Source organism: Halichoeres trimaculatus, unplaced genomic scaffold, assembly GCF_033239565.1.
Source record: "Halichoeres trimaculatus isolate MK-OKI-2021-1 unplaced genomic scaffold, fHalTri1.1 fHalTri1_scaffold_12, whole genome shotgun sequence".
Classification (NCBI taxonomy): Eukaryota; Metazoa; Chordata; class Actinopteri; order Labriformes; family Labridae; genus Halichoeres; species Halichoeres trimaculatus.
Window position 1 is genome coordinate 16,113,382 of NW_027437190.1, and position 20,238 is coordinate 16,133,619.

The window sequence follows — 20,238 nt, forward strand, 5'->3', positions numbered from 1 at the left end:
ACTTTAACCTGTGTATGTTTTCTGACAGAAGAGCTCATGGAAAACTACATTTCTATGACTGGGCAATGTAATCTGTATGTTGAGTTATTCAAGTTACACAGGTTGTATTTTGTTTTGGCCACAAAAGCTTCTTGTCTGTCTTGCCCTCTGCCTTAATTTTTTTACTTCTCCACACCTCTCAGTATAAACAGGATGGTAATCATGATGTCTTAACTGGCTTATCATCACATATTTATCTCATGTATTTATTCATTCATTAACCTGCTTATTGTGCTAAGGTGTGGTCAAACACTAAGTCTGAGGAGAGGAAAAAAATTCACGATGGGTCAGATGGAGAGGCTGTTATTGAAATCTTTTCGATAACATTGCACTTCATCCACACAATAAATCTGGTTTTAAAAAATAAGCCATTGTGTATTATTTTGTTTGTAACATAAAATGATATATTCTAGGCCTTTACTTGTATTTTGTTTGATTAAAACAAATTAAATCCAGTCTGTCAGTTTTTGAGATGTTTTCCCACTTGATCAATCAGAAAGAGGATTAAATTACTCAAATTTGCAACTTCTGAATATCACACTAATTTAATAATCATTCAGTACTTGAGTTGGGTTTCACTCCTACATAAATGACATAAAATAATGTACTTGTCATGTATTTCTAATTTTTTTTAGATGGATCTGTAAATCTCTCTGGCAGATTATGGTTTGACACTTTGGCTCCACCTGTGGTGAATCTCAGTAAATGCATCCAGGAAGTGTTCCCGTGTAACCCCTGTGTGTAATCCAACCTTTGACTTGTGATGGCTGCCATGAGGAAAGCACTGATTGCAACTCTTGTTGCTGCTTTTGCAGCATTTGTTGGACACAGATTCCTAAAACTAAAGTAAGTAAATATTGGAGCAAACTAGAGGCCAGGTGTGGAAATGAGAGATATTGAATGCTTCATGAAGATATATCAACACTTAAGCTTCTATGAATGACATGGTTTTGTAACTTGATCTGGTAGACTTTCTGGTTCTGGTTTTGTCAAAGGCTTTTTTTTAACACTTGGTTTTTCTCTGCAGGGAGATCAGCCTCGCTTCTAGAGAGGTGCCTGTGAAACATCTTAACTGTCAACATCTCAGGGGTATAGGTAAGCATTCTGGCTTTTGTGGTTATGTCAGTGTCTTGATTTGGGAGGTTTAATTGTCAACACTGTCATTTCATTTTTTTTTTTTAACTTTTATCTTTAATTCTTAAAATGTGATCACAAGAGGAGATTGAAGTCCAGTTTGCAGATAAGTGGGTCAAGTGTCAGCAGGGTTGTTTTGAAAGCAGAGATATAACAGTTCTTACTTTCTTTTGTACAGAGTATGGGGCAGAGGATATCACAATACTTAAAGATGGACTGGCCTTTATAAGCACAGTATGTTATTTACATTTAAGTATACTGTTATAATTTGGACCAATACTTTTAATTTCCTTCAGGAAAGAGTATTTGTGCATTGACATCTGCAATACAAACCATGTCACACACTTCTTGTAAACTGTGTTTTTCACCCAGGGGTTGATATATCCTGGAGTACCTTCATTCTCTGATGAACCTGGGAAATTGTACATTTTGGATCTTCTACACCCAAAGCCGACTCCAGTGGAGCTACAGATCAAAGGAGAGCTGGACCTCAGCTCTTTTAATCCTCATGGCATCAGTGTGTTCACAGATGAAGCAGGTGAAGCACAAGTCAGGTGCAGCTGTCATTCATTCATTTTCTAAACCACTTATCCTGTTCAGGGTCACAGGTGGCTGAAGCCTGGCCCAGCTGTCATTGGGCGAGAGGCGGGGTACACCCTGGACTGGTCGCCAGCCAATCACAGGGCTGACACATAGGCAACCATTCACTCACACACTCACACCTGGGGACAATTTAGAGTGACCAATTAACCTGATAAGCATGTTTTTGGACTGTGGGAGGAAGCCCGGAGAACATACAAACTCTACACAGAAAGGCCAACTGGCCAAGATGGGAGTTTAAGTGGTGACCTTGTTGCTGTGAGGCTGCAGCGCTAACCTAGTGCCACCATGCAGCCCGTCAGGTGCAACAAACATCTAAAAAAAGCTTCTGTGCATTAACATACCTGTGTGAAAAACTTTTAAAAAATTATAAAAATATATGTTACATCAATTTCTGAGGAATAGTTTCAGATACTGTAGATTAATTTCAGTAAAGTTGGCACGTGGGGCACAAAAAAGGACAAAAACTTTAAAAAGTTGTAAAAAAATTGATTTGTCACAAAAGATACTTTTTGCTCACTTTCCCCAAAAAACAGCAAATACGCAGTTATAAAGTCATTTTGTGCTAGAACAGATCATTAAAATTGCAATCACAATCACACACATCAATTAGTGCTGGCAAAAGTAACTACAGTCAGGTTGCCCCCTTAAGACCAACACAGTGTTTCAGTGATTTGACCTGGTGGTTACAGGTTTAATGTGCTGGGGGTAACAATTCCTCTGGTAATCAGTTAACATCTGAACAATATAAAAACCTGTGCACACAATATGTCAGTTGTAGTTTTTGTCTATTAAAAAAACAGTTTTTTTTTAGAACATTTAGTTATTTTGCTGTTGTTTACTGAGCTACTTTCAGTAAATCCTCTCTACAGTAGTTTTTGAGGCAGTGTTGGAGTCTTCACACATACCAGAGATTTTCAGGAATGCAGTGTGTGTGATCCAGAGTTTTTAATTTTTCTTTCATGATTGTTTACTATTCACCCTCCTTCTACTGCTACACCACACCTTTCTTGAATTAGCAACGCAGCCAAGTCATCATTTCTTTTCGATGATGCTACAGATCAGATGATTGAAAACACAGGGAAGACAGTTACTGTGAATCAGCCACAGGGGTTACTATGAACTTTTCACATCAGTTGGTTTTGACTATTTCTAAAAACAAAATTTGTTCAAAGCATGAGAATATATGTGCAATATAATACTGCATGAAATTTTCAGGAGAACCTTTCCTTCTAATTTTCCAAAGTTGTGATTCATATTGGTTTATTTGCAATATGAATGAATGAGTGGAGACCAAAAGGCTTATATACAGAGAAGAGAGGAAGGAAGCTTCATTTCGTGCTCTAATAGCACATTGGTAATGCACTGATTGCATGTTATTGTCATAGTAAGCCCCCTCCCCTTCACCTGAAGTGGATTTCCTGACTTGTACCTGTTGCATTAACACATCAGCTCACCTTTGTGTCTTGCAAAAATCTCTTTTTAGGATTTAAGTGCCTTTACAAAAACAGGAGATACTAATGATGATATTAATGAATAATGAGCACACTGCTTGTTTTCTAGATGACTCTGTGTACCTGTTTGTGGTCAACCACCCTCAGCACAAAAGCCAAGTAGAGATCTTTCATTTTATTGAGGAGAACACACTTGTACACCTGAAAACAATCACCCACCCCCTTCTCCACAGGTGAGTGCCCTATGATTAAAACTTCACAGTGTCATAAACTGTATCCTTTTATATTATTCTCTTTGTCTTTCAGTGTGAATGACATTGTCGCCGTCGGGGTAGAGAGCTTCTACGCCACAAATGATCACTCCTTCCCCAATGATGTGCTTCAATTTCTGGTGGTCTTTCTGGGTCTACCGTGGTGTGATGTGGTGTACTACAGCCCGAAGGAAGTGAGGGTGGCAGCCAACAGCTTCATGTCTGCAAACGGCATCAACATTTCTCCTGACAAACGGTAAACACCACTTCAGAAGAGTCAATGTGCATACTTTTTTCAGAAATGGATGAATTTTCAATGAACATTTCCACATTTCCAATGAAATACTGAAATAGTGAAAAGAGAATTCTCTGGTTTGCAGGTACATTTATGTCGCTGACATTATAGATCATGACATAGACGTTTTTGAGAGAAAAGAAGGGGAACAACTGACTTTTATAAAGGTAACACAGTGTGTTTTTTTCTAACCTCAGCTAAAATAAGTTGTGATATAAAATGAGAAGCCAGTTTGCTCAGCCAGTCATGACGACATGAAGACTGCATGGTGATGATGTTTTGAGTTTATGAACAGATAAAACCAATATTATAGAAAGCTACAAAGGTAAACAGTGTTTTCTCAGGTGGTCTCATTTGCTGTATGTAACATTTCCAACCAGTCTGTAGCTGTGGGCTCACTCTGCGATAACATCGAGGTGGACCACAGGACAGGTGACGTATGGCTGGGTTGTCATCCAAATGCAATGAAGTTGTCAAGCTTTAATCCTGAAGATCCGCCCGGCTCAGAGGTCAGTGCTTTTTCCTTAATCTTTATAAACTGATATTTTACATAAACTTTTTACACTTCAGTGTGTTTCCTGCAGATAATCCGCGTCAGGAACATTCTCTCAGAGCAGCCAGTTGTGAGCCAGGAGTACGTTGATGACGGCAAAGTGATCATGGCCTCCAGTGTAGCAGCTCCCTTTGAGGGGAAGCTGCTGATTGGTAGTGTTTTCCACAAAGCCCTGTACTGTAATCTGAAATAATCTGAGCATTTCTCATCAATGATCACACACCTGTTTACAAACAGAATAAATGATCAAATCAAAACCTTGATTTAGCGTTTTTTTTAAGAGGAGTGATTCTGATTTCTCATTCACACTGTGGCTCACTGAGTCTAGCCAATGTTCGGAAAAGGTAAAAATATTTTTTTTTTTAAAGTAAGGCATGGTCTTGGTTTGCATGAGTTAAAATAGAGTGTGATTTTGTAGTGTATTTCAGAAGTTATAATGCCTCAGATTTATCACAAAATCTGTTCAGCATCCATCTAAAAATGCAATACAAAAAAACCCCACTTTGATATTTTATAACTACTGGGTTAGAAAATCTCCAAACTGATGCTTAAATTAAATTTTCCTTCAACAACTTTTTGAAGTTTTAATTTGGCCATTAGGCCAAGCTCCATTTCAGCTTTTTATTCATCGCCAGTGACAATTTGACATTTCTTTCTTTGGGGTCTTTGTACAGTTTGAAATGATAAAGCATCTTATCCTTCAGATGTCAGTTCAATATCAGGACAGACGATGGTAGTGTATGAGGAAACAGAGGTAACCACAGGAATAATCTTAGATACCATCTCTCTGTCACATTTAAGAATGCTGTGCTGAGTTTTGAAATATTTAAAGAGCTCTGAAGGATTTGATCAGTTTTAGGGCCCAGTGATACATATTTTATGCATACGTGTTTTAAATTACTATTACTACACTGGAGATCAAAATTAGAGAAAACACCACATTTTACAAATGTCAACTTCATTCCACTGTCCTCTCATAAATGTATTCAAATACAAGTTAAAGGGCCGTTTTTTGAGCATATTGCACAAGTTAAATTTATTCTTAAACACAAAATAAAAAAAACTTAAATTCAAAAAATTCAAAATTCAAAAAAGGACACTAATCAAAATTAGAGAACACTTTTAGGTCCCCCCCAGTAATTGGTTTTAGTATGGCACCTGGTGCCAATATCCTCAATTATCTGACAAACCCTTTTTAACTGGCAGCCTAACTTCCAGTTTTCTCTGACTTCACAAGATGACAAGCCGTTCTAAAGTCACAGAAACCCTCCAACAGTAGGTTGTCCAGATGAAGACCAAAGGGATGACCTTGTCAGCAAGTTGGCCGTTCCAAATCTGTGATATCCAGAATATTACATCTTCACAAAGCCAAAAATTAATTTAAGTCCACCAAGAAGGCTGGTCGTCCACAAAAGACGACTGAAAGAGAGGACTGGATGATACGGAGAACCTCAATGGACAATCGGTTTAACAATGCAGCTGATATTGCTCGCCAGTTCAGTGACCAACAGGGTAAGAAAATATCTCGTCATACAGTGTCTCAACATTTGAGAGCATTTGGACTGAAAGCCCACTCTGCAGTGACCAAACCTCTCATTAGCAGAAAGAGTCAAAAGGCTAGACAAACCTTTGCTGAGGAACATGTGTGGACAGAAGGAAACTGGTCCAAAGTTTACTTCAGCGATGACAGCAAGTTTAATTTGTTTGGGTCTGACGGAAAACATTATGTTGGGCGTCAGAGTGGGGAAAGAATGAACCCAAAGAGTGTGAAGAAGTCAGTGAAAGGTGGAGGAGGAAGTGTTATGGTGTGGGGAGTGTTGTAACGGGAGTTGGGCCTTTAATACAGCTACATGGCCGAGTGAATGCAAATGTGTATAAAAGCCTCCTTCAACATTTGATTCCTTACTTGCATTCATCACCCAAGTTATGACCAAGTAACCCACTACTTTCTCTGAACTGTGGAATAGACTGGAAGAAGAGTGGACCAAAATCACAGCAGAGCAGTGTGAGAGACTGGTTTTGTCCTGTGGTCGTAGATGTGCTGAAGTCATTCACAGCAAAGGCCTGTACACTTCCTACTAAATTTTGATTGTTGTAACCTCCATAAAATGATGTTATTATCTTTCTTTGCACTACAGGCAAAGAAATTTTGATCATCATGTTTTCTACAAAATGAAGTTGTTTTTGTCGATGTTTTATGTTTTGATGTAAAATACTGTTCCGACATTCTGCAGGAGTAGAGTGAAACAAGGGAGAAAGGACTGAGGTCAGATAGGAGAAATAGGCTACATAATTAAGAAGTGCACAGGGGCAAGTTAAAAGAACCACATGTTAAATAATTCAGCATTATAGTTAGAATACTGGACTATTGTACATTTCTGATCAGGATTTGTGCAGATTTATTACATTCAGGTATCATAATAACATCAGGAAATCCCATGATTAGAATATACAAGTTTCATTTTCTTTGAGTTCTGTTTGTTCCTTAATAATTTACAGTATTAAAAACACTCTTAAATCAACTAATCCAGTCAGAATGGGACCAACGTGTCCCTGAAGTGAAAGGTCTTTCACCCTTTTTCGTTACTATCCAAATGTTCCTCTTCAACCTTGAATATTTTAAATCTTGTCCCACCGCCACCGGCAGGATGTGGCACACTTTCTGCTTCTGCTGGGTTTCTGTCAGGTACCGTAAAGTGTATAGCTCCAGTTTCCGGCTCAAACACAGAGCTGTCTTTGTTCTCACCTCCATCCATCCCCTCACCCTCTGCAGGATGCCGATCTCTGTTGCTCTCTTGTCCTGGCTCACCTACATCTTTCTGTCCATCTTTGTCGTCTTTAGCCTTGGCATTAATGAACACCTCACTGATGCTGATCATGCGCCTGTGCCGGGGTGAGTGGTCCAAGGTTTGGATGTTGTGGCCCAAGATATCGCTGCAGCTCTTGGAGCGGTTTATGTTTTCTGAAGGCTTTATATTATTAGCTGTTGCACCGATCTCCTTGATGACTGTGCTGTAGTCTTCATCTTTTGGGAAGTTGAAGATGTCAATACCGGCTGTCTCTGGATCCTGTTTGGGCTTTTCCTCCATGGATGGAGGATCTTCATCGTATAAGTAGCTGTGTCTGTGCCTTCTTTTCCTCTTAAGCACTTTGTGAGCTTCCACCACCATGTGGACGTTCCAGCTGAAGAAGAGGGACAGCCAGGCCAGACCCATGTAGATCCATAGCTCTGCAAACACTCTGTACAGTGTGGGGTAGACTATGTTTGGATTTACCCCTGAAACAAGAGTTACAGCATAAACACAAACATTACAAGGGTACTTTCATAAAAACATAATCCAAAACAATGTCCGTCTGTAGATAAACATCAAAGTAGGATGGTTCTCCTGTGATTCAACCTACCTGCCACATAATCTCCAAAACCAACTGTTGTAAGTGTGATAAAAGAGTAGTAGAGACCCTCCAGGTAGCTCCAACCTTCCACTGACATGAAAACACACGGAGGAATCACCAGGTGCACAAACAGCCCCCATAACAGGAACAAGGCTGTGCAGGTTAACTGGACATTTTTCTGACAGGAGGGACAAAAATAACAAATTCACATTATATATTTAACAAACTGGATGTAGTCACATTGTTGTAACGTGCAGAAAAACAACAAAGCTCTGAGAGGGATACTTACCACTGAGACGCCCCTACGGATCAGAATCCCGGACAGACGTTTGGCCCGGTCTCCAAAGAAGGAACCCAGCTTGCTGATCCAAACCAGACACAGAGGGATCCCACACAGACCGTAGAGGATGCAGAAAATACGACCACCTTGAGTCTTGGGAGCAACATTACCAAATCCTGGAAATCAACACAGAGATTGAGTCGAGTCAGCTTTATTTACTTAGCACAACTTTAAACAACCAATGTTGACTGAAGAGCTCTGAAAAGAAAAAAAGGGTGAGAGAACAAGATTTAACCATTCATGGGGGGAGGCCTCATAGTGGTCACAGTTATTTTTGTTTTTAAGACGCAAGGATCAAATTTGGATTGCATGGAAGTAAAACATTTATCAATTTATATCAGTCATTATCATAGACCTCTCAGATGCAACAGTGATCACTTTCATAATACACTTGTGTCTTTTTTCCTTTTTCTTTCTTTCTTTCTTTCTTTCTTTCTTTCTTTCTTTCTTTCTTTCTTTCTGTAAGCATTGAAATAGATTTTAAAGATAATATGTGAGTGTTTTTCTGATGTGACCAAGTCTTTAAATGATCAAACTTCATTTTTCGGAAATGTAAAATAGCATTTTTTTTTTTAACTGATTGCTTTTGTTGCACTAACATAACAGGTCACTTCCGTGTAGTATTTGTATTGTAAGGTAGATCAAATCACTGTAACTTAGATAAGCATATAGGCCTATTATCTCTTTGTCAGTGCCAGAAAGGCTAGCGCAAGGGTCTGCAACCTGTGGCTCTGGAGCCTCATGCGGCTCTTTGACTCCTTTGCAGTGGCTCCTTATAGCTTCAAAATTGTGTCACTACAATAAAGAATTTTTGTTTTTCTTACAGAGGGTTGATGATAGAAGAAATTGACATTAAATTAAACATGTGCTAACATTTTGTTTAACAAAATATGCATCACCACTTGCAAAAAAGCTTTTAAATTTTTTGTGATTTTTTTTTCTATTTAATTTATTATTTTTATTTTTGGACAAATGTTTGTAAAATACGTAGTTTTTTAATTTAAATTTTTTGACATTTTTTAAAATTTCAATGTTTGTTTTCAATCTCTGCATATTTTTGACACATTTGTTTAAAAAATAAATTTTGCAATTTTTGAAAATTAAGCAACTTTTTGAAATTGCATTGTTCAAGTTTTTGGCAAATTAATGAAATTTTAGCTATTTTTTTCCCTTTTTTAAAGTAAACAATTCCGAAAAATTTGCAACTTTTTGACATATTGATATTTTACACATTTTGCAAATTAATAAAATTTATGACATGGAAAAAATGTTCATTTTTTTTTTAAATTGCAAATTTATTAAAGATTATAAACTGAAGACATTACATGTACAATTTTATGAACACACAAAACTTCTTGTGTAGACAATTATTCCCCAGATTTTACTTTGTTTAGAACTTTATAAACTTTTATGTCTTTATTGTGAAGATAAAGTATATTTTGTGGCTCCTGAAATGACTTGAATTCTGAGGCAAAATGGCTCCTAAGAAAGTAAAGATTGCAGACACCTGGGCTACTGTGTATCTCATACAGACCTATGGTAGTGACAATAGTGGAGGCAAAGATGACAGAGTTGGCCCAGTCCCACGTGTTTCGATGGATTTCTCCAGTGATGGTCACACCTTGACCTGCGGCTTCCGACACGACCTGCGAGTACACACAGAAACCCCGTCTTAACCTGCTCTTAAACTTATGCCACCACGCTTTCACGACGATAGAGAGAGAAAACAGTATGGAAAACATTTGTTCTGACGCTTCATTTGATGCAGTAGCTGACGTACAGGTGACACAGCCATTACAGAGCGACACACCTTACGCAAATATTCAAATACTTGTGGTTGAGGGGAACATGCTCTGTCATGCTCGGTCCAAGTATGTTTGGAGTAAACCGAGATTCCAACAACTTTTCTGGAGCAAATATGTACATTTAAACTCAAGGTATAGTGTCGTCATGTTGTGACACTGGGAATCTACGCCAGATTGATGCCTGTTTACTGTAGGCTGCCTGTGAGCAGGAAAAACAGGTTCCCAGGTGTAGGCTACCTCCATGTAAAAGAAAGACAACAATAGCCTACTTAACTTTTTATTTATTTATATATCAATAAGATGCTTAAAGTTCCTATTCAAATGTTATAATATAGAGAACATTTCATGAGTTGTAGCCTATCTAAGGACTTCTCTAACAGATGTTTGCTTGATCGCGGGTTTCCTCGCCTGAAGCAAATGTAAGTAGAAAAAGTTCATTTCTTCCTTAAAAGCAATTATTTTATCTATTTGACTATTAAAAATGAAAGGCTCAGATATAGGCCGCATACCTCCAGGATTTCATCCAGGCTTTCTTTGGTTAAACAGGTATATTTCTTCAAAATGTTCTCCTTCTGCAGGATGTATTTGTCTCTGGCTGACTTCCAGTTGGGCTCTTCGAGGATCTGAAATATCGCGGCTCCGATCGAGAGGTAGAAAATAATACACGAAGTCAGAAATGGACCCGAATCAGCCATATTAAAATCATAACTTTACTTTAGTGTTATAGCGACGAGGAGTTCATGTTTCTCTCACTGTGGGCTGTCGTTATCCTACCCACAGTGCTCTCTTCCTGGTCAAATACAATGGAAACACACTGCTCCCACTGAGGGCTGATATCAGCTCCATTGTTCAAGTGTATTGATCATATCTTCATTAATGATTTTAGATTTGTCAAAATAAATCATTTGATGTGATTATGGAGATATTCCATTTACAAATTTCCCTGATGAAGAGTACACAATAGTTTATAAAACTACAATATCCATCTGTCTTTCTATCTATCATCATACCTGGTTACCTGCATGAAGTAGTTGTACTGAAATTCACCAGGGGGCATAATGCCCTCAGTAATGTAAAAACTGGTTGTGAAAGTATGCACGCGCATGCATGTGAATTGTTGTGTATTGGCCGTGACAGTTGCTCTTATCTTCATGTGTTGAGCACCAGAAGGCACAAGTTGAGTGAGTAAAGTTATCACACTGGGTGGATCCTTGCTGCTTAGCATGATAATGCATGAAAGGGGTTGTCCTCCTGCATATGAACATTGAATAAAATTGAACTTGTGTCCATTTTTCACATTTTTGATAGTAGTATGCTTCTATTTGGTGTGCCAGCTTGACTTATAAAAGCAAGCTTTGCTTATTACCCTGAACAACAACACCAACAACAACAACTGAGGGGAAGCGTGGTATTTGTCCCATGTCTCAGTTCCTTCAGTCTTATGAACAGGAAGCCCACATAACAAAAATAAAGGTGTTGATTTGAAATAGCAGGGCATATATGTTGTAACTCAAAAACAGAAAAACTTCCTTCATTCTTTGGTCAGAACCAGTAAAAGACTTTCGAATCCGGCAAATTAAGGTAGAGTTTGATCAAGCTAAGGAATGAAGGCTGAAGGCTTGTAAGATGTTCAACACAGTCTGGAATTCAAAATATATATTTAGGAGTGGAAAGGTGCTGCAGGTCAGGTGGAAGTGGATAATGAAAGTGTCAGCATTTTACAGAAAACAGCAGACATGACGTATCATTGGAATTAATATTTCAGACTATAAGAATTTCTTCCTAAAAACAGCTTGAGTTCATCAGCCTTTTCATTTTGTGTTTAGACTAGAAGACATGGAAATAAAGAAAGTTCTTGATGTACACTCTCTCTTGCCCCAAAGGGAACCTTGAGACTTCAACAAACATGATTAATAGCTCATGAAGGCAGGACGCCTTTGAAAATGTACAAAAATGAAAAGTAAAAAAAAAAAAAATTCAACAGACTAGCAGTAATAATACAAACGTCTATCTTTCCTTTCGAGCTCTTATACTTTAGATTTCTGACACAAACAAAAAAAAGGGTTCAGGCACAGCTGGTCCATTTACTTCTTGATTGCTTTTGTGATAGGAGTGCAAATAAACAAGCCACTGAAGGTATTTAGCTATCGGGGTATTCAACCCTGATGTGTTTGGAAGAGTTAGAGCTTAAAACACCCCAGGTGAAGGCCTGCCTCAAGTTGTTGCAATTTGCTTGCATTTCCTTTTCTTTTGTTTTTCTCTCTTTTTCACTTGTTAGCTATGATCTACTTCTGCTCCTTCAGTTTAACACATCCTTAAAATTAAACAAGCACAAAATTAACTCTCAAAATAACTCTTTAAGGGTCAGATATATTTTGTCGACCAACCATGATGGCAGTGCCTGCTGGATTTGAGGATATAGTGACACAGATGTTCCAGCTGTAACAGCTGCTTGAGGTGAGCTGTGCCTTCAGGGCACCCTCTCTGATTTGAAGGAGAAAGGTCATCAGAGAGAGACATGTAAGGTTAGTGTGTGCGCAGTAAACACTTGATGTCCTTTGAGAGGACACATAAAAGTATGGTTATGGCTAAAGAAACACTTTTTAATTTATTTATTTATTTTTTTTTAGATTTGGCATCAAGAGCCCCTTAACACAGGCTACATTTTCCACTTAAATATAAGCGTCTTGCAATTAATTACATTTTATCTATTGATTGGCTATTCAACAAAAGTGTTCATTTATCTTCATTGTTGCTTTCATACTGCTTTGTTTTTCTTGTTGGGAGGGTGGGTTGTCTGACTTACTTTAAATTACTTAAATAAGGAGGCTAAATAGATTATGGCAAAGAAAGCAATGTTTATTTATTCATATACCTTGCACCCCATGAAAATCCAATCCACCATGCAAAATTGTGAGTTTTCCCTAATTAACTTCGCAATGAATTGTTTCAATCTCGATTGCTAAAAAATAGCTCGTCATTTTCCCTTTAGGGACTAAAATAAATATAGCTGCCTTTGGTTTTACCACACACATGCAAAACAGCGCCCCCGTGTGGAACCACCACCACCGTTTGAAGATTTAGTGCAGCACATTTCACTCATCGTAAAGTAGTTGTTGCTGCAACTTCTCTGTTATCAGCGTGTATGTGCCTCTGGGAGACTGACACCAAGTTGGCAGAAACTGAACAAAAGCTTAATCTGTGACCACACATTCCTCTGATATTAGAGCCCTTACACTAAAACTCAAAATGCTTAACACATAAAACAACTGCACCCAACACTGAGGTAGCATCTTTTAGGATGATCACAAACACTATTGTATAAATGGGTCTTCTGGTGTAACCATATTAATGCTTAAGAACTTTTCATGACTTCCTACTGTTTGGAATTTTACACCAGACTCACCTGTACAGGTATACAGAATGCATTGGCTTGCGTAACTGTCAAAGGTCTTTCTCCCTTTTTTCAGAGGGAAAACAGAATATTATTGCTGGGGGGTTTCGTATCTTGGTGAGTATTCTTGGAGGTCTTTTAAGTAACGCTTCCACCTCTGATCTCCACCCAACTCGACTTTTAGTGCTTCGTCATTGCTGCGACACCGCCTCTCTCTGAAACCTGATCGATAGTCTCCAACTTGTTCTGAAGGGAAACACCGGAATTATGGCACCAAGCTAAAGGTGGAGGAAACACACGGAGGAGACGTGTGTCTGCTCAGGTAAGACTCGCCCTCGCACACACCAGCATCGTGTTTACATTGCACACCTTTGCTGTGGCGAGCTTTTACATTTGCAGTTTGCTCTCAGTGGTGGCGGCGGCGGCGGCAGTTCGCTGAGAGTTCACCGCACCGTATTAGAGGGATTAAACGGGAAGAGGTCAGGGATGTTTATGCTGTTAGCCTACATTTAAATCTAGAAACACGCCACCAAAATCTGCTGTAGCGGTTAGGAGAAGACCAAAATGTCAAGTGGTGTCTGTACATGGTTTGTCATTTCTGTCTGTAGCATAAAGACACTGCTGGGCCTCAAATACTTGACAAGACAGAAATACCTTCCCTCTTTATCCGATAACAAAAAGAATATTGTCAAACTGAAACTGTAGTCCTAAAATTATGCTTAAAACTGCACAGGTTAATTTTTGTTGTCATTTCAGAGGGACAATAGTATAAGAAAGCATGTGGTTATTGAATTTACTCGTTATGTAACCTGGTCATGACATTTTATCAGGGATGCTAACACTATGCTTCATCATCACCATCCATTCAATGTCATATTCAAGATCAATCGGTTATTTCAGTGCTAAGAATTCCTCTAAGTATTCAATTTAATATTGTTTTATTTAAGTTAAGCTTTTTAAATAGCCTACTTACATCTCATATTAAGTTTCACTGTCCTCTTTAACTGTAATTTTATGAAGCATTGTTCTGTTTCTTATCATTTAAAAGAGTAAGAAAATTACTGAACTGATTTTTCTTCATTCACTCTCTCTTACCTGATCACACCGTCTGGGATTGTCCGTGCAACCTGCATTGATCCTCTACGTTGACAAAATGTGAGTATCAAAAATAATGAATGTCACACAAAAGTATTAATTTATGGTTTAAGCCAAACTGTTTGTGCTATATTTTGATGGTATTGCACTGTTTTGCATACAGCAAAAACAGGGTTAACATTTTTTCATCATCAAATATCATTGCCCCTCTCTATGCACGGCATTATGACTTAGATACATGTAGTGGTATGGTGTAACTATACTTAAATTTTATGTGAACATATGATCATCAAAGAACCTTTCTTTCAACTGCGGAGGACTATTTCATTTCTATTTATGCAATATGAAGTCAGGTCTCATCACTCTTTGCAGACACTGTTAAATATTAATTTCTCCTGCTTCTTCATGAGGCTTTTTGACTTGAGTCTCACTGCAGATTTCCTCCCAGTCTCCTGCATGCATGAACTAGCTTTCACATTTCCCTCTTATTTGTGTAAAAAAGCAGAACCTTTTTCCACTCTTGACCATCTCTTCCCTTTATTTGTGATAGCATGCTGATGTGCTTCATGTTATGATAAAACTATTGTACAAGCGCTTTAACACAAGTCATATTATTTCCAACACTCAGCATCCCATTGATGTTAACTCAGGAAAGAGAGAGGGACAAAATTGATGGTGCCGAGCAGACGTGGGTCTGCTAGAACCCTCGTCAGACATGTTTTGGGAGGGGTAGTGACTGTGTCACCATCAGGGATCTCAACGCAAACACATCTTTATCTCTCACTACCACATGCTCCCAGCTTGCATTACAGCTCTGTGTTAAGGAAGATTAGTGTTGGTGGGGATTCCCTCTCTCTTACAGCAAATGATTAAAGTTGAACTTATGACATGGACTTTTACAATTAAGTATTTTTAATCCTAAAACTTAAATTACTCCAACCACACCCAGTATAGTGGTTATTGCTGGGTTGTTCTCCAAATCTACAGTTTACAAGGAAGGCGTCATTCCAAAGCAGATGCAAGAGCTACCAAACAGTGCATTGTTTTAATAAAAGGTTTTTTTTTTGAAAGCAACATAAGGGCAGTTGTTTTTACAGTCCTGCAACAATATTTAGTTTATTTCAAAGCAAGTGACAAACTGTTATATTTCCTATCTCTCCAGCAGGTGTCAGTGTATACTAAGAAAGCGCCGCCTCTTACAGAAGCAGCAGATGATCAAACTCAGTGCAGCATGTACTTAGGTGGCCTAGAATGTCCACCACAATCTGTCCAAAGCACTGTGAGCTCCAGGGCTTATACAGGGTGTTTTAAAGAGATCTCTCATGACATCCCAGTGCATGCATGCTAATACGCAAAATGGCTCATTGCTTTGCATAGTAGCTTTTTGCAGATCTTAGTTTTAGTAGCTGCAAAAACCATGGCTATTATTTTTTTTTACTTAAATGTGTCATGAATAAGTTGAATGTTCTGAAAGGCACAAATGCAATTTACACCATAATGCCAACATTATGTTTTATCCAAGCTCTCCAAAGGTAAACTTTATAAATAGTTTGTTTCAAAACAATAAAGGTGGCCAGCATGTCTGCTTACAAAAAGAACTAAGTCCATGGAACAATCCAGGTTCATGAATTCTTCAAAGCATAATGGCGCAGTATGAATATTGATGCATTGCTACCATCTATCCCGTCAGTGCTCTGGAGAGCTCAGCTCAAACCCCAGCAAACACCGCCTTCATCACATGCACACTGCACGCAAAATTCATATTTAAAGCCTTTTTTTTCCAAGCCACACAAGTTGTTTTACATAAGATCCTGGCGGGAAGGCGGCGTGGTGTGTGATGCGTACCCAGATGCAGCACTGAAAGTCACAGAGAGATGAATTGGGTGGAAGTGGTATGGGACGTTATGTAATCCCTGAGTGATGGAGCCAGAGAGGGATAAAGATGTTCCAAACAAACATAACCCCCCTGCACTCAGCTGGAGTAATGCACTGCAGCGTCGTGTGTGCGTGCTTGCCCGCGCTTTTGAACAAATGAAGGGGGGAAAAAAACAGAAAGTGTGCATCAGTGTTTTTGGGTGTGTCTGCTGTGTGAGTGGCTTGTCTCTGACTCTGTGGTTCCAGTCTGTCACTATCTCAGGGGACTGTGGGTGTATGAGCGCTGCCGCTCCTCTTCTCCTCCCCTCTCTATTTTGTCTCTCCTCCCTCTCCTGGGTCCAGCTCAACACCTGCTCCTTGGGCAGGGCAGGGTTCCTTAGCAACTGATGGAAACACAAGTAGTTGATGAAGTCTTTGTTTGTCTCCCTCGCCTTTCCTTGTTATATCTTAAACATGCTGATTTCATCCCAAACTGAAATCAAAACACAACCCATCTGTATTAGAAAGTACTGAAAATTCTGTTTGTACCTGGCTGGGAGTCTTCCTGTCACTGTAAATGTTTAACACCACCAACCTGTGAGCTGTAGCGCTGCTTGTGTCTTTGCTGATCAAAGTCTAACAAAAAAAAACATAGTTATCGACCATTTCCGTGGCTGTGAGAATGCTCTGTTTCCAGTGCGCGCTGTGCCCTGGTCCCAGCAACACCTCATTTGGACTTTTTGACGAGCTTTAGGGGAACCACTTTTGCACTGGTAAGGCTATTTTTTCAGCAAAAAGCTTATACATGGTCAAACATGCTGCGTGAAGTTGCCTCTGCGAGACAAAGGTGGTGGTGGTTCCTCGACTCCCGTGTGGCTGAGAGAATAATGAACCCCTTTACGTCCCCCCTCTGCTGCCTATGAGCCGTATGGCCTAATGGGGTCAGGCAGATGGGTGGGGACCATGCTTGAGTCCATTAAGACAGCTTGTGTTGTGTATGTTACCAGAAGCACATGCTTGTGCTGGTTTGTTTTAAATTTTGAAGATAAGATGTTTAAGGCTCTATTTCAGGATTTTATATGTTCAGTTTTCAGCTCATGTAATCTGGAAAGTGCCTCTTTTAATTTAATGGCTCCACTTTGAAGTCCTGACTCCTCTTTGGACTTGAATGCACCACGCTGGTGCTTGAAAAGCCTGGGTAACAGTGTGAGGAGTATAACTGTCGCCTCTTTGCCGCCCTCCTGTTTCTGGACATTGTACTGTGTTAATGATTGCACCCTTTGACCCGCCTAACTCCATGTCGGCATGTTGATGGATCTTTGAAATGAGGCCATTGTGCCAAATTGTAACGAGATGAGATTCCAAGTTGGAAATGTGAACGCAAACACTTTAAAGCAGACATATATGCCTCCACAGATAGAAACTCTATTTTTATTCTGTTATTACATGGAGGTTGTCTCCCTGTCCTCCACCTCGACATGCGGTTGAGAGGCGTGCTCGCGCTACTCAGTTGGTCAACTCAAGTCCGAGCCTCGCCGTGAGACTCCACCCATTTACGAGCATCGGACACCTTCAGCAGCACAACAAAGCATGTGTCGCTCCGCAACATTGTTTCTCCTCTGAACGTGCGGAATATAGGATTTTTCCGGATTTTATGCTGGTTTCATTCCCATTGATGAAAATCCTAGAGTAGGTAAGCTATATATAAGATTTATGTGCCTTGCGCTGGGGATGAGTTAGTGTTTATTTGTTTTGTTGTACATTCGGCGCCATTTTCATACACAGATTTGTTTAAATACCCTGGCACGCTGCACCGATGTTGCCTGCAACTGTTTGAGGGTTTGGGGTTAAAAGTTAGGAATTTCTCTTAATTTAGACAATGTTTACATTCGTATTTGAAATATCGCGGGTTTAAGCAAATTAAAAATAACACATTGTCTACATTTTCCCTATAAAAGAGCCCATAGCAGTCTCACTCATCCCCATAAATCAAAAGTGGTTCGTGTGGCAGCGATGTGCTCTCTACATGTGGGAGTTGTTTTTGTCAGAATGAATGGGCATGTTCGTCATTTGGCTGCTGAGAGAAAGCGCATTTACAAATCACGTTTTGAGAAAACCTGTATATTTTTTTGTTAATGCGTTTCTCCTTGAAGTAGTTTAATTATAAATATCATGTAAAGGATAATGGAGGGGAAATTGTTGTGTCGTGGTCATATTACTGGGAATCACCGTATAGAGGTTTTTATTTATGTTTTATTCCAAAAGCTGAAAATCCGTAAATTGCTTCTTTTTTTTTTTAATTAAATGAACGTGACATTACAGGCTTATTTTCTCCCCTAAGTCGCCCATACGTGAAACTGCTCCTGATGATGCTCTGTCTCTCATGTTAGGATGTCCTGATCCTATATCCAAGATTATGTCTTCTCAGATGTACAGATGTTTTTTTCGTGCTGTTACAGACATGCCATTGCTTGAGGTTTCATTTTCTGCTTGACATGACTTGCCTTTACCCCCAAGAGGAAAGCATGGGTTAAAAATATCCATCTCTACTGGAGGGCAGCATATGTGAACGTGTGACCATGCGCACACTCTGGCTGAGGGAAACTCATCCTGTAAGCCTCATCTCCATTGATGATCGCTCTGGACGTATGTTTATATATAGTCAGATAATCTTTTATGGAGCACTGCAGATGTGACGTAGGGAGGACGAGGCAGAGACAGAGGCGGCATTAAAGCAGCCTGACTGCCAAGTGTTTGCATGAGCAGCAGAGTAAACAGTAAGAGGTTACAATATGGTGAGACCTGGGCGCCCAGGGTCTTGCTGCTGAATCAGCAGAGTTGTAAACACAGAGCGGCTGAAGTAATGCTGAAGGATGTTTTGGGCTCTGCTGTGTGAGAGTGAGGTCAACAGGGTCCCAGAAGAGCTTGCTGGTGTTAATCCTCTTTTGGGAGTTATGATGCATTCGTGCATTTAGACTACTACTCTGTTGTGTGAGCGCTACCAAACAGGGAACTGACTCCACACGCTGTAAACACTGCCATGCCCTTTTCTTTGTGAATGAGGGAGTCTGTGGATTTGACTTTCTAAAAGCAGATGAACAGTTTGACTGTGAAAGTCTTTACACTGATAACGCTTACATCAAACTATCAAACTATTTCATTCTAATCAATTTAAGATATGATTATTTTATGATGATTGTGAGCTCCTTACTTGTTTTGGAGACACACATCTGGATTTTGTTTTTACCCAATGTAGAGAGAAGACTAGAAGCAAGCTAATGGCCCTGGTACTCCATTCTTTCAGTGGTTGAGGAGATGCTGAAACAGGCTTTAGAATAGCTTTTAGGGGAACCACAGTAAATCAATCAAGCTACTTCATTCTTTTCCCATGTTGGTTCATGTTACAGCATCAGGTTCACACACCATCTGTGCGTATTGATTAGTTTAAGAGAGGGGTTTGGATAGGTTTACGCAGAGGACTGGGCTGAAAAAAACCTCTCTAGCTGCTGAATTTTACCCAGGATACACAAGATACAGTCTGGTTGTTGGAAATAAAAACACAGAGCTTCATTTGAAAGTTTTTTCATGTTCTGTGTCATATTACATAAGTGGATCATGTAGTCAGATAAATATGCTGTGGAGCTAGATAATGATTTAGAATTGGTCTATTAGTGTATCCCCTAATTGAAATGCAAACCTTTTCAGATTATTTTTCAACAAATCGTTGTCTCAGTTACCTCGCTCCTTCCTTCATGTGAGTATTTTCCACTCTTTGTCTCTTGTGACTGTAAATAGATGGTGGTTTTGGCACTTGATGTACAGATTGGAGCTGAAACGATTCTGCGAATGATTCGAGGTACTCGATTACAAAAAATACTCGAGTAATTTTCCCCGCCTTGAGGAATCGTTTAATTTTAAAAAAGATCAAAGAGTGGTATTTCAAATAGAGCTGAAGCCATATTAAGAGAGTTTTCAGACCTCTTATACAAAATAGCAACTAGCAACAAATCTAGCTTCTTTTCTGGAGTTTG

At 39.3% G+C, this 20,238-nt stretch overlaps 3 protein-coding genes across 5 annotated transcripts in view; 2 read left to right on the forward strand and 1 right to left on the reverse strand.

Annotated features, from left to right (window-relative positions):
* Positions 1 to 757: 757 nt before the first annotated feature.
* LOC141800907 (serum paraoxonase/arylesterase 2-like) lies at positions 758 to 4,544 on the forward strand. The gene is made up of 9 exons (XM_074683764.1): positions 758 to 885; positions 1,067 to 1,134; positions 1,352 to 1,407; positions 1,546 to 1,711; positions 3,337 to 3,460; positions 3,534 to 3,734; positions 3,859 to 3,940; positions 4,154 to 4,282; positions 4,358 to 4,544. Exons 1-9 carry the CDS (start codon positions 803 to 805, stop codon positions 4,517 to 4,519), a joined length of 1,071 nt encoding a protein of 356 aa, XP_074539865.1. The 5' UTR covers positions 758 to 802; the 3' UTR covers positions 4,520 to 4,544.
* A 2,352-nt stretch (positions 4,545 to 6,896) lies between these two features.
* On the reverse strand, positions 6,897 to 10,559 carry LOC141801209 (potassium channel subfamily K member 5-like). Its single transcript, XM_074684178.1, has 5 exons — positions 10,374 to 10,559; positions 9,594 to 9,705; positions 8,009 to 8,175; positions 7,729 to 7,897; positions 6,897 to 7,603 (listed from the first exon to the last, which is right to left on the reverse strand). Exons 1-5 carry the CDS (start codon positions 10,557 to 10,559, stop codon positions 6,897 to 6,899), a joined length of 1,341 nt encoding a protein of 446 aa, XP_074540279.1.
* A 7,173-nt stretch (positions 10,560 to 17,732) lies between these two features.
* The window catches only part of LOC141800641 (band 4.1-like protein 2), a 33,515-nt gene continuing 31,009 nt past the window's right edge, over positions 17,733 to 20,238 (forward strand). For 2 of the 3 annotated variants that reach the window (XM_074683306.1, XM_074683307.1), the window contains exon 1: positions 17,733 to 17,896. In XM_074683306.1, the coding sequence (XP_074539407.1) occupies position 17,896 (1 nt within the window). In that variant the 5' untranslated portion in view covers positions 17,733 to 17,895. Of the gene's footprint in view, positions 17,901 to 20,238 lie in introns of all 3 variants that reach the window. The other variant, XM_074683308.1, reaches the window with a different exon arrangement.

What these genes read in the sequence shown, in the direction of transcription:
- LOC141800907 (XM_074683764.1), top strand. Translation starts at nt 803, where the DNA reads ATGGCTGCCATGAGGAAAGCACTGATTGCAACTCTTGTTGCTGCTTTT. An exon ending in TCAACATCTCAGGGGTATAG is followed by an intron (nt 1,135 to 1,351) that starts GTAAGCATTCTG and finishes TCTTTTGTACAG; the next exon opens with AGTATGGGGCAGAGGATATC. An exon ending in AACAACTGACTTTTATAAAG is followed by an intron (nt 3,941 to 4,153) that starts GTAACACAGTGT and finishes ATTTCCAACCAG; the next exon opens with TCTGTAGCTGTGGGCTCACT.
- LOC141801209 (XM_074684178.1), bottom strand. Translation starts at nt 10,559, where the DNA reads ATGGCTGATTCGGGTCCATTTCTGACTTCGTGTATTATTTTCTACCTC. An exon ending in CACTATTGTCACTACCATAG is followed by an intron (nt 8,176 to 9,593) that starts GTCTGTATGAGA and finishes GTTGATTTCCAG; the next exon opens with GATTTGGTAATGTTGCTCCC. An exon ending in TCCGTAGGGGCGTCTCAGTG is followed by an intron (nt 7,898 to 8,008) that starts GTAAGTATCCCT and finishes CCCTCCTGTCAG; the next exon opens with AAAAATGTCCAGTTAACCTG.